This window comes from Physella acuta, unplaced genomic scaffold (genome assembly GCF_028476545.2).
Source record: "Physella acuta isolate Inbredline_101_S28 unplaced genomic scaffold, ASM2847654v3 ptg000017l, whole genome shotgun sequence".
NCBI classification, from domain to species: domain Eukaryota; kingdom Metazoa; phylum Mollusca; class Gastropoda; family Physidae; genus Physella; species Physella acuta.
Genome location: NW_026731537.1, coordinates 893,840 through 911,967, shown reverse-complemented (window position 1 = coordinate 911,967; position 18,128 = coordinate 893,840). Strand labels below are relative to the sequence as shown.

The window sequence follows — 18,128 nt, the reverse complement described above, 5'->3', positions numbered from 1 at the left end:
AAAAATGAGATAAGATACTGACAATCAGATGATCTAATTAACAAGTGGCTAATTGAAGGAGTGACATGGAGATGATTAGATTGTTACCTTTGATCTGTTTGTTATCTTTGACCACTGCTTGTCCACCTAGTGACATCTCGACAAGGTCAAGCGTGTCAAAGTTGAAGGTTGGGCTCTGTGGCATCAGGCCAGAGACAGTGTCATCAAACAGCATAGAGTAGCCGGTGGTCAAAGCAGTGACCGTCACATTGTGCCACAGCCCATCACTGATTTTACTGGCCGCTACAGACAGAGGGTCTGTGACCTCATTGGTGTCCTTGACCATGAAGTAAACTTGACCTTCACTGAACTAAAATCAAAATTAGAGAAGTTATAGTACAATGGTGGCAAGTTCAGATAAATAGGTACAAGTTTGAGGACACTGGTGATTCATTCAAATCTTGAATCACAATCTTACATAGAAAATGTTGAACACTCCTCCCATAGCTGATGAAATCAACATCAAGTTATTTGAAGATGGTGGTGACATGGTAGCAAGGAATGCGGATGTAAATTTAAACACACTGTCAGGTTACTGGGGGGGGGGGAGGGGTGTAACCTACCCAGAGCACACATGTGTAGACACTCGTGGCTGCCTTGAACAAAACACCCTCAGTCTCCAGTGTCCTGAACCTCAGCGCCAGCGTAGAGTCCCCAATGGCCCGTCTGCGTCTGCTAGAGCTTATGGCCGTCAGCATGGCCTCCCTGAGGTAACTAGGCAATAAGCTGTACCTGACTACAGAGTTGCTGCCAAAGCTGAAAGGTTGTCTCTCTGGGGACACAGACAAGATACATCAAACACTTTGATAGCTGGGGACACAGACAAGATACATCAAACACTTTGAGAGTTGGGGACACAGACAAGATACATGAAACACTTTGATAGCTGGGGACACAGACAAGATACATGAAACACTTTGATAGCTGGGGACACAGACAAGATACATCAAACACTTTGATAGCTGGGGACACAGACAAGATACATGAAACACTTTGATAGCTGGGGACACAGACAAGATACATGAAACACTTTGATAGCTAGGGACACAGACAAGATACATGAAACACTTTGAGAGTTGGGGACACAGACAAGATACATGAAACACTTTGATAGCTGGGGACACAGACAAGATACATGAAACACTTTGATAGCTGGGGACACAGACAAGACACATGAAACACTTTGATAGCTGGGGACACAGACAAGACACATGAAACACTTTGATAGCTGGGGACACAGACAAGATACATGAAACACTTTGAGAGTTGACTAGGTACACAGACAAGATACATCAAACACTTTGATAGCTGGGGACACAGACAAGATACATGAAACACTTTGATAGTTGGGGACACAGACAAGATACATGAAACACTTTGATAGCTGGGGACACAGACAAGATACATCAAACACTTTGATAGTTGGGGACACAGACAAGATACATGAAACACTTTGATAGCTGGGGACACAGACAAGATACATCAAACACTTTGATAGCTGGGGACACAGACAAGATACATCAAACACTTTGATAGCTGGGGACACAGACAAGATACATGAAACACTTTGATAGCTGGGGACACAGACAAGATACATCAAACACTTTGATAGCTGGGGACACAGACAAGATACATGAAACACTTTGATAGCTGGGGACACAGACAAGATACATCAAACACTTTGATAGCTGGGGACACAGACAAGATACATGAAACACTTTGATAGCTGGGGACACAGACCACATGTAAAACATTGAGAGTTGACTTGGTACACAGACCACATGTAAAACATAAAGTTGACTAGGTACACAGGCCACATGTAAAACATAAAAGTTGATTAGGTACACAGACCACATATAAAACTTTGAAAGTTGACTATGTACCCAGACCAGATACATGAAACACATTGATAGTTGACGTACACAGACTATGTTCCCTCTAAGTTGCACGGCCAGGCAGTAGTTTTTAACTGCTGCGCAGTCATTTTGTAAAATCCTTAAATAAGACTTTTAGAATACCGCGCACACAAAATATATGTTGCACATATTTTTCCCCTTAGTGGAAACATTGTTCAAAGACCACATGTAAAACATTGAAAGTTGACTAGGTACACAGACCACATGTAAAACATTGAAATTTGACTAGGTAGGACATAAGAATTTATCAGCTAGATTTGACATTAAATCAGTAAGTCATAAAACTGGCTACCCTGTGGTAGAATCTAGTTATCAATGTAAAACTCAATGATCTAGCCTAGAATCTAGTTATCAATGTAAAACTCCCTGAACTAGCCTAGAATCTAGTTATCAATGTAAAACTCACTGATCTAGCCTAGAATCTAGTTATCAATGTAAAACTCAATGATCTAGCCTAGAATCTAGTTATCAATGTAAAACTCACTGATCTAGCCTAGAATCTAGTTATCAATGTAAAACTCCCTGAACTAGCCTAGAATCTAGTTATCAATGTAAAACTCAATGATCTAGCCTAGAATCTAGTTATCAATGTAAAACTCAATGATCTAGCCTAGAATCTAGTTATCAATGTAAAACTCACTGATCTAGCCTAGAATCTACTTATTAATGTAAAACTCCCTGAACTAGCCTAGAATCTAGTTATCAATGTAAAACTCCCTGAACTAGCCTAGAATCTAGTTATCAATGTAAAACTCACTGAACTAGCCTAGAATCTAGTTATCAATGTAAAACTCACTGATCTAGCCTAGAATCTAGTTATCAATGTAAAACTCCCTGAACTAGCCTAGAATCTAGTTATCAATGTAAAACTCACTGATCTAGCCTAGAATCTAGTTATCAATGTAAAACTCAATGATCTAGCCTAGAATCTAGTTATCAATGTAAAACTCCCTGAACTAGCCTAGAATCTAGTTATCAATGTAAAACTCACTGATGAGACAGAGGTCATCCATGTATGTGTTAGAACACTGGCAGGCAGCGTGTGACCACTTGTCCAGACAGACGCCATTGTTGTAGCACCCAGGTGAGCTCAAGCATGGGCTGCCAGCCTGTTTCCTGGGGCAGGTGTCTGTGACGTTGTTCACATCCACCGGCACGTTCTCCGCGCTGCTCCCCCCTGGGCTCAGCCCAAAAGATTTGCTGTTGATGGTGACGCTGTGGATGCAGCCGGTGAAGTCGTGAGTCTTGACAAGCCCCTTCAGATCTGTCACATCAGCAAAGTTTTTCACACCCCCAATGCTGATGTACTGACCCTGGACTGGTCGATTGCTGGGAAAAACAAATGATTTCTGAGTTGCCAAATTGGAGTTTTTGAACCAAACAAAAAAAGGTTCTAATGCTTACATATGCAGAGGCAATGAAGAAAAAATTTGCCAATGATACAATTTTTCTATTGCAAAGCTCTTAAAATAAAATGGCTTTTGACTGATACTGTGGTTAAATGACTGCTGATACTGTGGTTAAATGACTGCTGATAGTGGGGTTAAATGACTGCTGATAGTGTAGTTAAATGACTGATGATAGTGTGGTTAGATGACTGCTGCTAATGTGGCTAATCAACTCACTCTGATATATAATCCATCTCGTGGTAACACTCTCTCCTCTTGTCCACACAGCTGTCACATGTCAAGTTGGTACACCTCTGGACTATCAAGGTGGCCGTCTGAAGAAAACAAACATGGCAACAGATAAAACCACTGGAACATGACGCATGTTCTTCTCTACTCTAACCTGACCTTAATATTAACTGTAACCCTTGACATTGTATGATTCAGATCAGCAGCAGAACTAGAAAAAGAGGCTCCGGGTCCCCCTGCAAAAACCTTTTTTGGAGCCCCTTTAATATATATATATGTGTATATATAAATATGTATGTACATATATATGTATATATATATACATATAATTTATTTATTGTTTTACCCTGCATGTCTAAACTTTAAATCTAATTATTTCTTGATATATAAATTAAAACCTATTTTATTTGCAAGATACAAAAGTAAGGTCCAAATTTTATAAACTCAATTGAAGAAAACTTATTGAAACTAGTAGGCTTATTTCAGTTTTTTTTTTGTTGATACTTATTTCATGGCTGTCAAAATTTAAGAAAATGTAAATTTTCAATTTGGCAATACAGTCAAGCGTATATTATATTACAAGAGATTTGTGTTTGTAATGGTTTCCTGTGTTAGTTTTATCAAGTTTTTTTTGGACCTACATTATTAATTTTAAAGTGATTTTGTTTTCTATAACATTATTTTGTATGCACTGGTTTACTCATCTCCCCAACCTCTGACTCCTGTTCTAGATCTGGTTTTAACCTAGCTATTGTTGATGGCAATAGCTGAACTAAGCTTAGAGTACTCACCCACAAGACTTTGGTCAGCTCCAGCCTGTACCAGTAGCCTGTGTTCACTGACCCTGTGGTGGACAGGACCAACACCCTGGGCGTCTGGTTGCTGACCCACGGGTCCAGCAGGAAGGAGACCTTGACCTTGCCAGCTATGACCTCCACAGCCAGAAAGCCTTGACTGACCTCCCCAATGGTGACTGGGCTAAAGACCAGCAGAGAGTTGTTGTCCACAGTGGCGAAGTAAATGGTCAGGTTAAAGATGTGGTAGCTGTCCACTGGCTTGAACTGGGCGTAGGACCCGCCCTGGAAGGACATGCTGGAGAACTGGCAGAGTGGGCCGTAGTAGCCGTAGTCACAAACACACTGGAACGAGTCCAGCTGCTCCTCACAGGTGCCGTGGCTGGAGCAAGGCTTGCTGGTGCAGAAGTTCTGGCTGTCACAGTACTTGCCCTGGTACCCCACGGGACAGATGCACTCAAACCCTCCGTCTATGTTGTGGCAGGTGGCGCCATTTTTACACAAGGACGTCCTCAGGCATTCGTTGACGTCCAGCTGACAGTAGGTCCCCTGCCAGGTGTCAGGACACCTGCAGGTGTTGTTGAAGCAGGTACCTCCATGATAGCAGTAGTCCCCCCCACAAGGCTGCTGGCTCTGCTCGCAGTAGGCGCCAGTGAAGGCTGGCATACAGGTGCAAGACGTGTCCAGGTAGGTGTCCACTGAGGTCAGCACCAGCGCAGGTGAGTCACTGATTGACACCTCAGGTACAGCTACAACCAGCGTCGAGCAGCTGCCGCCATTTTTACAAGGGTTGACCCCACATTTGTTCTCTGTGATGGTCTTGATGCTGACATCAACGCTGGCCTCTATGGCAGCTTTAGCGGCCGCCAGCCCGCGCTGGATGTCGTTGGTGCTGAGAAACCTCTTGCTGCTGTCGTAGATGTACATCATGACCCGCAAGTCAGAGCCAGTCTCCTGAAGGTTGAAGACATTGCAGGTGAAGAAGGCGCCAAAAGCTTCTTGTACCCGTGTTTTAAAGAGGGAGAACTTTTTCTCCAGGAATGTTGAAGCTTTCTCATTGGCCAGGACGGTGGCCACCGAGTTGGCCAGGGAAGTGTTGCCGATGGCCTGCACCAGGATGGAGACGTCGTACTGTACGGGGGAGAACTTGTCGTCCCAGCCTTTGATCTTCAGCTTGTAGAGCTCTGGGCCCAGGCTGACCGCCTCCAGGTCGCAGCCCTTGTTGATGACAAAGTGCGCTGCGTCCCCACTCAGGATGGTACACGTGTACTTGTCTGACGTGTCAGAGTCCAGCGGCCTGACGTCAGCTATTTTACCAGACAGGAACTGGTTCTCCATCACAGTGACCAGCACCTGCAGAGGTCGAGGCTTGGGCTGAGAGTTGTTGATGTCACTGACCACGACAGTGAAGGTCAGGGTGGATGTCATGGTAGGGATGCCATTGTCAGTGACCACAACTGGTATGACAAACTGGGGGCTGATGTCTCTGTTTAAAGCCTTGAGTGTCTCCACCCTGCCTGTCAACTCATTCATGGAGAAGTACTCACTCCAAGCCCCGTCTTTCATCTTGTACCTGTAGGGCCCCTGGTTGGGTGGGATGTCAGCGTCGATGGTGTAGTCCCTGAGTGTGATCACCTCCACCCCAGCTGTTTCGTTCTCTGACACGTTGGCCTTCAGGTTCTGTGGGTTGAATCTAGGGGCGTTGTCATTCACGTCCAACAACTCAATCTCCACAGTTGATGTACCTGGTCAACACAACAAACAACTCCTCAATTTAATGTGGTAAAATTTGTAAGCTAAATAGTTAAATGTTTTTTTCTGATCTATCTTCTGCCAAATTTCTGTTTCTATTCTTAAGCTGTGCCCATATTTCAGTCACCAATAGAACAATTGTGCCCCTTCCTGGCCCAGTTTACCCTGGGTAAGAAGGTTATCTCCCTAGAACATTGAATGAAAATTTAAGCTTACTGTTTTACAATTAACTGACAGTTACAGTGTTTACTTAGAATAAAAGGTAGTTTGGAATCAACTGAACAGGACATTACTTCCAACAGCTTACCTTGAATGGAGGGTGTATTGAGGTCAACAGCTTACCTTGAATGGAGGGTGTATTGAGGTCAAGAGCACCAATGACCAGTGAGTACTTGGCAGTTGTCTCCCTGTCCAGCACACCTAGGCCTGACGTCTCTATCTTGCCCAGCTGACCCGCCTGGCTACCCGCTGAACCCATCTGGCTGATGGAGAACCTCTCTGGCACGTTGCCGCTCAGGATGACAAACTTGAACAGCCTGTTCTCTGGCAGCAGGTCACGGTCCACAGCTGACACATAGGTCACCAGGGTGTGTCTGTAAGGTCAAGGTCAATACATGAACTGATCCCATTTAAACAGGCAGGTGTATGAAGAAAGAAAATATTGATCTATTGGTTTCATGGATAGTTGATAAAGTGGAGGTGGGTGTTGGAACACTGGTACAGTTAGATCATTAGACTACTTACCCAGGGGAGTTCTCAGTAACATTGGCGTGGTAGACAGCCTGAGAAAATTCTGGCGGGTCGTTAGCGTCAATGACAGTGATGTTGATGGTGCAGGTGTCGGTGTCATTACCCCGCACACTCCCCCAGTTTTTGGCTATGACAGTCAACAAGATGCTGGGGGACGTCTCGTAGTCCGGCCTCTTGGAGACTTTGAGCACACCAGTGAGGGGCTCCATGGTGAAGCCCTGCAGGTTGCTCTGGGCCTCCAGATAGTAGTAGACAACCCCGTCTATGCCGTGGTCCTTGTCTAGCGCGGTCACCCGCCCAACAGACGTCCCCATCTCAGCTGACTCACTGACCTGGAAGCTGTAGGACTTCTGGATAAAATGGGGGCTGTCTTCATTGACCCCTGTAATGTGGACGTACACTGTGGTCACTGACTTAAGGATTGATGCCTCACTGTTGCCAGGGTCAGGGTTGTAAGCCATGACCAGCAGTGTGAAGAGGTTTCTGGTTTCATAATCAAACATTGAGTTGCCTGTGTTGATGACCCCCGTCTGGTTGTCTATCTGGAAGAAAGATTTGGAGCTGGCGTCTCCAACTATGGAGTAGCGTATGATTTTATTGATGGCACTGGTGTCCGCATCTGAAGCTGATAAAGTGAAGACGTACGTCTGGGCAGCGTTGTTCTCTTGGACGTAAGCATCATAGTAGTCCTGGTCAAAGACGGGTTTGTTGTCGTTGACGTCCAGCAGCGTGATCAGGTAGTCACGGGAAACCTCCTTGCTGAAGAGAGCCTTGTCCCTGGCTGTCAGGGTTACAGTGTAGGAGGTCTGTGTCTCGTAGTCCAGTGGCTGCTCTACGGTCAGCCTCCCGCTGTCTGGGTTGATGGCAAACAGTGAGCCATTGTTGCCGCTGGTGATGAAGTACTGGACCTCTCCATTCAGGCCTGAGTCACTGTCTGTTGCTGTGATGGTGTCGATGATAAAACCAATGGGGACACTTTCCAAAACTTGCTTGGTGAAAGGGTTGCTGTTAAACCGAGGTGCGTTGACATTGGGGTCGGTGACCTCAAACTGGACATCTATGGTCGTGGACATGACTGGCAGCCCGCGGTCACTAGCCCGTACAGTCAGTGTCAGCTTCTTGCTGACGTTGCCAGTGAGAGAGGCGCTGGAGAAGATCTCACCCGTGGTGGTGTTGATGGTGAAGTAGGGCACACCTGAGCCATCCACTATGGAGTAGACAACCTCGGCGTTCCTGCCGTAGTCCATGTCATCTTTAGCTGTGACACGCAGGACAATCTGCGCAGGTTGGATGTCCACAGGCACAGCTGAGAAGTAGGAACTTTTGACAAAGACGGGGGAGTGGTCGTTGGCATCTATAATCCTGATGTACACAGTGGCCTCAGAGGAGAGAGACGGGATGCCGAGGTCAGTGACCAGAACGTCCAGCACGTGTTCGTTCATGGTGTCCATGCTGGGCTGACCCCCGTAGAAGCGCATGCTCTCCAGTGCTGTGATATCCCCAGTCTCAGGGTTCAGTTCAAACAGGGAGGAGGGGCGTCTCAGGGAGAAGAAATATTTATTGTTTGGGCTGGACTTGTCCTGGTCAAGGGCGGTCAGCTGGGTGACCCGCGTGCTGGGAGGCTGGAGCTCCGTCAGGTTGAACACCATGACAGAGTCGCGGAACCTGGGCGGGTTGTCGTTTACATCCAGGACCCGGATATTCAGGGATGTCTTCTGGACAAATGATCCGTCAGAGACGCTGACAATGAAGGTGTACTTGTCCTGCAGCTCAGCGTCCAACGCCTGCTTGTTGGTGATCTTCCCAGTCTGGGTGTCAACAACAAAAGGGAAGCCCTCAGTGTTGTCATATCCATACACAGCCTTGGCATTGTCACCAATGTCAAGGTCACTGGTGCTCAGCTGGAGGATGAGTGAGCCCACGGGGAGGTCCTCTGGTACAGCGGCACTCCTGGGCCCCACAAACTTTGGCTCGTTGTCGTTCACATCAAGAATGGTGACACGCACCGTGGTAGATGCTGTGTTACTGGGCACACCCTGGACAGATAAAAATTTTATTGATTAAATCAATCTTCACCCAGCCAAATCTGATCTAGGAAAGTAAAGAAGACAAATAGCCCTGATCTAGGAAAGTAAAGAAGACAAACAGCCCTGATCTAGGAAAGTAAAGAAGACAAACAGCCCTGCACACCAGGCCAGCTCACCATGTCTGCCGCCTCAATCTCCAGGTTATAGAGGGCTATCTTCTCCCTGTCCACCACCCTGTTCAGGGTGGACAACTGACCACTGGTAGTGTTTAGTGCAAATGTGTTGTTCTCATTCCCATTCTTGAGCCTGTAAACTATTTGTTTGTTGAGGCCAGAGTCTAGATCAGTTGCTACCACCTGCAAGTAACAAGTTTGACAGTCAACACACACATAAGCAAGATGAAACAGAGAAAACAGGTCTTAGAAGATGATTTAGCAAGTAACAAGTTCGACAGTAAACACACACATAAGCAAGATGAAACAGAGAAAACAGGTCTTAGAAGATGATTTAGCAAGTAAAAGGTTTTACAGTAAACACATATGTAGGCAAGATGAAATCTAGTAAAACAAAGTAAATAAAGACTTAGACTTATAATGATACCAAGTAAAAGAAGGCTTAAGACTTACAGTGAAAACAGAGGTGCCAACAGCACAATTCTCTAGCACTGAGGCTGTGTACAGAGCCGAGGAGAAGGTGGGCCAGTTGTCATTCTGATCCAACACAGCTATGTCCAGTCTTTTGAAGGTGGACAATTGTGTCTGATCTCTGGCCTCCAGCCACAGCTTGAACCTTTAGGTCAGACAAATACTTGGTCACTCAGGTGTAGGGAGGTGGTCAGTTATGTGTAGTGAGGTGGTCAGTCATGTGTGGTGAGGTGGTCAGTTATGTGTGGTGAGGTGGTCAGTCATGTGTGGTGAGGTGGTCAGTCATGTGTGGTGAGGTGGTCATTCAGGTGTGGTGAGGTGGTCATTCAGGTGTGGTGAGGTGGTCAGTCATGTGTGGTGAGGTGGTCAGTCATGTGTGGTTAGGTGGTCAGTCATGTGTGGTTAGGTGGTCAGTCATGTGTGGTGAGGTGGTCAGTCATGTGTGGTGAGGTGGTCAGTCATGTGTGGTGAGGTGGTCAGTCATGTGTGGTGAGGTGGTCATTCAGGTGTGGTGAGGTGGTCAGTCATGTGTGGTGAGGTGGTCAGTCATGTGTGGTGAGGTGGTCAGTCATGTGTGGTTAGGTGGTCAGTCATGTGTGGTGAGGTGGTCAGTCATGTGTGGTGAGGTGGTCAGTCATGTGTGGTGAGGTGGTCAGTCATGTGTGGTGAGGTGGTCAGTCAGGTGTGGTGAGGTGGTCATTCAGCTGTAGGGAGGTGGTCAGTCATGTGTGGGGAGGTGGTCAGTCAGGTGTGGTGAGGTGGTCAGTCAGGTGTGGTGAGGTGGTCAGTCATGTGTGGTGAGGTGGTCAGTCATGTGTGGTGAGGTGGTCAGTCATGTGTGGGGAGGTGGTCACTCAGGTGTGGTGAGGTGGTCATTCAGGTGTGGTGTAGGGAGGTGGTCACTCAGGTGTGGTGAGGTGGTCAGTCAGGTGTGGTGAGGTGGTCAGTCATGTGTGGTGAGGTGGTCAGTCATGTGTGGTGAGGTGGTCAGTCATGTGTGGTGAGGTGGTCACTCAGGTGTGGTGAGGTGGTCAGTCATGTGTGGTGAGGTGGTCACTCAGGTGTGGTGAGGTGGTCAGTCAGGTGTGGTGAGGTGGTCAGTCATGTGTGGTGAGGTGGTCAGTCATGTGTGGTGAGCTGGTCAGTCATGTGTGGTGAGGTGGTCATTCAGGTGTGGTGTAGGGAGGTGGTCACTCAGGTGTGGTGAGGTGGTCAGTCAGGTGTGGTGAGGTGGTCAGTCATGTGTGGTGAGGTGGTCAGTCATGTGTGGTGAGGTGGTCAGTCATGTGTGGTGAGGTGGTCACTCAGGTGTGGTGAGGTGGTCAGTCATGTGTGGTGAGGTGGTCACTCAGGTGTGGTGAGGTGGTCAGTCAGGTGTGGTGAGGTGGTCAGTCATGTGTGGTGAGGTGGTCAGTCATGTGTGGTGAGGTGGTCAGTCATGTGTGGTGAGGTGGTCACTCAGGTGTGGTGAGGTGGTCATTCAGGTGTGGTGTAGGGAGGTGGTCAGTCATGTGTGGTGAGGTGGTCAGTCATGTTTGGTGAGGTGGTCAGTCATGTGTGGTGAGGTGGTCAGTCATGTGTGGTGAGGTGGTCAGTCATGTGTGGTGAGGTGGTCAGTCATGTGTGGTGAGGTGGTCAGTCAGGTGTAGTGAGGTGGTCAGTCATGTGTGGTGAGGTGGTCATTCAGGTGTGGTGAGGTGGTCATTCAGGTGTGGTGAGGTGGTCAGTCATGTGTGGTGAGGTGGTCACTCAGGTGTGGTGAGGTGGTCAGTCATGTGTGGTGAGGTGGTCAGTCATGTGTGGTGAGGTGGTCAGTCATGTGTGGTGAGGTGGTCAGTCATGTGTGGTGAGGTGGTCAGTCAGGTGTGGTGAGGTGGTCAGTCATGTGTGGTGAGGTGGTCAGTCATGTGTGGTGAGGTGGTCAGTCATGTGTGGTGAGGTGGTCAGTCATGTGTGGTGAGGTGGTCAGTCATGTGTAGTGAGGTGGTCAGTCATGTGTGGTGAGGTGGTCACTCAGGTGTGGTGAGGTGGTCATTCAGGTGTGGTGTAGGGAGGTGGTCACTCAGGTGTGGTGAGGTGGTCAGTCATGTGTGGTGAGGTGGTCAGTCATGTGTGGTGAGGTGGTCAGTCATGTGTGGTGAGGTGGTCAGTTATGTGTGGTGAGGTGGTCAGTTATGTGTGGTGAGGTGGTCAGTCATGTGTGGTGAGGTGGTCACTCAGGTGTAGGGAGGTGGTCAGTCATGTGTAGTGAGGTGGTCAGTCATGTGTGGTGAGGTGGTCAGTCATGTGTGGTGAGGTGGTCAGTCAGGTGTAGTGAGGTGGTCAGTTATGTGTGGTGAGGTGGTCAGTCATGTGTGGTGAGGTGGTCATTCAGGTGTAGGGAGGTGGTCAGTCATGTGTGGGGAGGTGGTCACTCAGGTGTGGTGAGGTGGTCATTCAGGTGTGGTGTAGGGAGGTGGTCACTCAGGTGTGGTGAGGTGGTCAGTCATGTGTGGTGAGGTGGTCACTCAGGTGTGGTGAGGTGGTCATTCAGGTGTGGTGTAGGGAGGTGGTCAGTCATGTGTGGTGAGGTGGTCAGTCATGTGTGGTGAGGTGGTCATTCAGGTGTGGTGAGGTGGTCAGTCATGTGTGGTGAGGTGGTCAGTCATGTGTGGTGAGGTGGTCAGTCATGTGTGGTGAGGTGGTCAGTCATGTGTGGTTAGGTGGTCAGTCATGTGTGGTGAGGTGGTCAGTCAGGTGTGGTGAGGTGGTCAGTTAGGTGTGGTGAGGTGGTCATTCAGGTGTAGGGAGGTGGTCAGTCATGTGTGGTGAGGTGGTCAGTTAGGTGTGGTGAGGTGGTCAGTCATGTGTGGTGAGGTGGTCAGTCAGGTGTGGTGAGGTGGTCAGTTATGTGTGGTGAGGTGGTCATTCAGGTGTAGGGAGGTGGTCAGTCATGTGTGGGGAGGTGGTCACTCAGGTGTGGTGAGGTGGTCAGTCAGGTGTAGGGAGGTGGTCAGTCAGGTGTGGTGAGGTGGTCAGTTAGGTGTGGTGAGGTGGTCATTCAGGTGTAGGGAGGTGGTCAGTCAGGTGTAGTGAGGTGGTCAGTCATGTGTGGTGAGGTGGTCAGTCATGTGTGGTGAGGTGGTCAGTCATGTGTGGTGAGGTGGTCAGTTATGTGTGGTGAGGTGGTCAGTCATGTGTGGTGAGGTGGTCAGTCAGGTGTAGTGAGGTGGTCAGTCATGTGTGGTGAGGTGGTCAGTCAGGTGTAGGGAGGTGGTCAGTCATGTGTGGTGAGGTGGTCACTCAGGTGTGGTGAGGTGGTCAGTCATGTGTGGTGAGGTGGTCAGTCATGTGTGGTGAGGTGGTCACTCAGGTGTGGTGAGGTGGTCAGTCATGTGTGGTGAGGTGGTCAGTCATGTGTGGTGAGGTGGTCAGTCATGTGTGGTGAGGTGGTCAGTCAGGTGTGGTGTAGGGAGGTGGTCACTCAGGTGTGGTGAGGTGGTCATTCAGGTGTGGTGTAGGGAGGTGGTCACTCAGGTGTGGTGAGGTGGTCAGTCATGTGTGGTGAGGTGGTCAGTCAGGTGTAGTGAGGTGGTCATTCAGGTGTAGGGAGGTGGTCTGTCATGTGTGGTGAGGTGGTCACTCAGGTGTAGGGAGGTGGTCAGTCAGGTCTGGTGAGGTGGTCAGTATTGTGTGGTGAGGTGGTCAGTCAGGTGTAGTGAGGTGGTCAGTCAGGTGTGGTGAGGTGGTCAGTTAGGTGAGGTAGTCAGTCAGTCATGTGTGGTGAGGTGGTCACTCAGGTGTAGTGAAGTCATCAGTCATGTACAGTAAGGTAGTCAGGTGAGGTAGTCAGTCAGGTGAGGTGGTCAGTCAGTCAAATGAGGTGGTCTGTAAACACAAGTGAACTAACTTTTGATTGGTAGAACTACAATAATTCCCACTTACTTAGTGGTGACTTCATAATCAATTCTCCCAGCAACACTAATGCCCCCTGTCTCAGAGTTGATGGTGAATCCATTGTTGACGTTACCACCAGCTATGTGGTAGGTCACACGACTGTTGGATGTCGATGTCGCCTGGACTGTGGTCAGAAAAACTCCCGCCTCAGAGTTTTCACTGATGTTCAAATTGGAGCTGAAGTCCTTGAAGACAGGTCGCGTTGATGTTGCAGATTTGGAGAGAGTGACAGACACAGAGGCTGAGCTGTTCAGTGATGGTTTGCCCTACAACAACAAAGTCATTTCTACAGATAAACATTGCATCTTCGGCTTACTTAAGTTCTTTTAATTATACAGGAATGTAAAGCTGGAAGTAATTGATATTGACTGAAATTTTGTTGCAGGGTGTAGGTTTGAGATTAATCTTATATTGTGTGTAGTTTAACCAGTCAAGTCCATGTGTTCCACTATTTATTATTAATGAGTCACCATAATTAAGTAAAATTAATTTGATTTATTTTCGCTAAGCTTGAGTGGTCACTGAAATAAATTAGGGTGTAGCACCATGCAAGCGTTAGAGAACCTGAGCAACTCACCTGATCCGTGGCTCTGACAAGAAAACTGACCACGTTGCCTGTCGTTGTAAGTGCTGACCTCATGGTAACCACACCTGTCTCCCCATCCATGAGGAAAAGATTTTGGTTGGGTCCCTCCAGGGTGTACACCACCTTACCATTGTTACCTATGTCCTGGTCAACAGCTGTTACACCTATGACAAAATCACCTGGAAAAGATATGATATGACCCCTGATGTAAGCACTCATATGAAAACAGAAGGTAAAACCAGTATGTTCAATCCAAGTTATGTGACAAAATTATGCTATAAAACAAACTATACTATGTTTGACCAGTGTAATGTCTGAAACTGGACTAGCAACTGTATCCTACCTGCATTGGCTGGATCATACATGGTAGCCGTGTAGGTGCTGGTACCAAACTCAGGGGCGTGGTCGTTGTCGTCCCCCACCATAGCAATGACCTGTACGGCTGCGGAGCGTGGGGGGATGCCCTGGTCTGTGGCTATGACGGTCAGTGTGTACATGGTCTCCAGCTCCCTGTCCAGTGAAGCTGTGGTTGTGATCAGAGCTGTGCTGGGGTTAATGCTGAACCTGCTGCCCATGCTGTCTGCCAGCGTGTAGCTGTCAACATAAATTTAGAGATACTTTAATTAACCTGCATGAAAGACTAAATGAACCAGATCATTACACACTTCCTTTAGTTAAATATATACTTTATAGTCTAAACTAGGCAAAGTTAACACTCACAAAAAAATAACTTCCCATAATTATAATGGATAAATTGAATCATAAATTAACTTGTTACAACAGTTAACAGAATTGACCCACTAGTAACCAGGGTAAAGAGGGGGGGGTCTTTTTAGCCAGGGGAGTGGGAGGGTTAAAAAGAGACCTGTACCTAGGGTAGGAGGGAGAGATCCTTTGGACAGGGGTCACCTGTAAGGATGGTAAAAACAGTCTTGTCCCCAGATTGGGGTACACAGCCCTAGAGATAACTTACAACACACCTAACCCCAGGGGTTTAGCCCTGTCCCCAGGGATGGAGCCCTGTCCCCGGGGGTTGAGCCCTGTCCCCAGGGGTTGAGCCCTGTCCCCAGGGGTTGAGCCCTGTCCCCCAGGGATGGAGCCCTGTCCCCAGGGTGTACAGCCCTGTCCCTAATGTGTACAGACCTATTCCCAGGGTGTACAGCCCTGTCCCCCTTCACCTAGAGACGACTTACACAATGTTGGAGTTGATGCCCTCGTCTGAGTCGGAGGCTGCCACAGTGATGACCGACGTCCCAGCTGGCATGTTCTCCATCACGTTGGCCAGGTACGGCCCGTTGCTGTCAAACTTGGGGGTGTGGTCATTCACATCCTTCACAATCACGGTCACTGTCGCCGTCCCGATCTGGACAGGATTTCCTGGACAAGAAAACATCAGGATCACAACGGAAAACATCAGGGTCACAACGGAAAACATCAGGGTCACAACGGAAAACATCAGGGTCACAACGGAAAACATCAGGGTCACAACGGAAAACATCAGGGTCACAACGGAAAACATCAGGGTCACAACGGAAAACATCGGGGTCACAATGGAAAACATCAGGGTCACAACGGAACTGAAAACATCAGGGTCACAACGGAACGGAAAACATCAAGGTCACAACGGAACGGAAAATGTTCTATTCTGATAGGAAGCAATGATTTAGAATTGGCTGTAATGGCTAAATACCTTCATCTGGGTCAAATTAATATTTAAGCCACTTTTTAAGAAAAATTAACCAAGTGTAAAACTAACGAAATACACAAACTTCATTTGTTGTTATATTCATTTTTATCATGTTTACTTTAGTGTTACATTACAAGTGAACAAAAGTATGATGGTAGTTTTTTAGGGCCCAGTGGTTTTTTCCCCGTCCTCAGCTACGATTTTATCACGTATTGAATGGACCACTGGCGCCTGGGTGGGTCGTAAACAGGGCGCTCATAGCACGTCATCACGTGACATCACACACACACACTCATTCTCCGGGAAAGTTGGAGCATCACAGCTAAATAAAGTCCTGTCTATTAGGTCAGCTATAAGGATGGTAGTTTCGAACCAAATGTCTGGGTAGTTAGGGCAGCTAGTAAGAATGCAGTTTATGCTCAATGTTTTAGTATTATGGAGACGTCGGGTTGCAGAAAGGAGAGAGAGAGAGAGAGAGGCGAATTAAGAGAGCCTAGATTTTTAATAGATGTCTGTGCTTTGGTTAAGACTATCTGTGAGTGGACTGACTGTGTTATATACACTGATTTAACGTGCGGTGGGTTGGGTTTCCTATACCAACAATTATTTACTGAATTCTCCAATCATTGATTGGGTGCCCTGTGCCTAAACAATCACTGATTGGGTACTCCGGTGTCTAAACAATCATTGGCTGGCAAGTGCTGTCAAGAGAATCACTAACTGGGCACGGTGGTGTCTACACCATCATAGGCGGGGCACGGTGGTGTCCACGCCATCATAGACGGGGCACTGTGGTGTCCACACCATCATAGACAGGGCACGGTGGTGTCCACACCATCATAGACAGGGCACGGTGGTGTCCACACCATCATAGACAGGGCACTGTGGTGTCTACACCATCATAGACAGGGCACTGTGGTGTCTACACAATCACTAACTGGGTACTGTGGTGTCCACACCATTACAGACGAGGCACTGTGAGCCAGGCGCTAGAAACAGTACGCTAGTACGGGCCACAGCTAGAGCAAACTTATACACGTTTTATTCTCTCTCATTTCTGCTCATTTCCTACAGCTGTTCTCACGTGCGGTCCCTCACTCACACACACCCTCACACCCCTCCCCCACAATCCACCTGTGGAACTGCCGCAAGGTTTACCCTGGCCTGGTGTCGGGTACGTTTAAATGTTAGAGCAACATAGTTTGAGATCCCCTGTGCTCCACGTGTTTGTGTACCGACACCCTACACCTCTTGACGGTCCGCGTCTTATTTACTGGAGCTGGGACTTGACATTTTCATCATCTTCTGTCGGCAGCAAACATTGCAATATGGTGCTCTGTTCTACACTACAGATACACACTGCACTATCAGATACACACTTCACCACAGCATCAGATACAAGGAAATAATTAGTTTATACACTATAGTTTGGGGTACAGTGCCACACAACAATATGGGCTACACCCCAGCACTGGCTACATTACATGGGCTACACCACAACATGGGCTACACCCAGCACTAGCTACAATACATGGGCTACATCCCAACACTTGCTACATAGCTACAATACATGGGCTACACTACAACATGGGCTACACCACTGCACTAGCTACAATACATGGGCTACACTCCAACACTGGCTACATAGCTACATTACATGGGCTACACTAGAACATGGGCTACACCCAGCACTAGCTACATCACATGGGCTACATCACATGGGCTACAGGGCTACACCAAGCACGGACTGTTCTAACTTACGACATGGGCTACTCAGATTGCTCCATTTAATTATTTGGATAAAATTTCTGGGTGTGGGAGAGGCGCTGATCACGTCTCCCCCCCCCCCCCCCCCCCCCCCCACCAGTCATTAGAGCCGAGGCACGCTCGTGTCAATTGGTGTGGCCTGAAACCGACTAGATACCCCACAGAGGAAAGTTGCCCGCTACACTGCGGCTATACCCACATAACACAAGTATGAGTGGTGTACAGAGAGAGAAGACATCTTACATAAGGGTTCTGGTGAGTTATCGATTGGAACTTTTATAAGATATGATTGTAACCATCACCTCCAACTGCAGCAAAAACGTCTGCAAAACAACACTAGAACCTCTGCTAAATGTATACAACGGTGTCTGATAAAATACAATAGATACATGTATCACCCCCCCCCCCCCCCACAGCATCTGTGAGCACAATGTTCACTGTAGCAGGACCTTGAGTCTGTTAATCTATTACAGCCTCACTCGTCTTTTTATTTCATTTTCACCCCCCCCCCCCCACTTGGTCCCCTACGGGACTTGAACTGTAAGAAATAAAAGAGTGTTGGTGACAGGTTTAAAAGCGCTGAGCTGGGCATA

At 47.8% G+C, this 18,128-nt stretch overlaps 1 protein-coding gene across 1 annotated transcript in view; it reads right to left on the bottom strand.

Annotated features, from left to right (window-relative positions):
- LOC131938717 (cadherin-related tumor suppressor) overlaps window positions 1-18,128 on the bottom strand; it is a 91,936-nt gene that overhangs the window by 3,767 nt on the left and 70,041 nt on the right. Inside the window, exons 8-20 of the mRNA XM_059296852.1 lie at window positions 15,275-15,458; window positions 14,425-14,675; window positions 14,073-14,260; window positions 13,484-13,761; window positions 9,542-9,704; window positions 9,092-9,271; window positions 6,883-8,924; window positions 6,481-6,731; window positions 4,384-6,131; window positions 3,581-3,678; window positions 2,947-3,284; window positions 603-811; window positions 88-349 (exon numbers count right to left, since the gene is read on the bottom strand). Coding sequence (XP_059152835.1) covers window positions 88-349; window positions 603-811; window positions 2,947-3,284; window positions 3,581-3,678; window positions 4,384-6,131; window positions 6,481-6,731; window positions 6,883-8,924; window positions 9,092-9,271; window positions 9,542-9,704; window positions 13,484-13,761; window positions 14,073-14,260; window positions 14,425-14,675; window positions 15,275-15,458 — 6,192 coding nt within the window. The remainder of the gene's footprint in view (window positions 1-87; window positions 350-602; window positions 812-2,946; window positions 3,285-3,580; window positions 3,679-4,383; window positions 6,132-6,480; window positions 6,732-6,882; window positions 8,925-9,091; window positions 9,272-9,541; window positions 9,705-13,483; window positions 13,762-14,072; window positions 14,261-14,424; window positions 14,676-15,274; window positions 15,459-18,128) is intronic.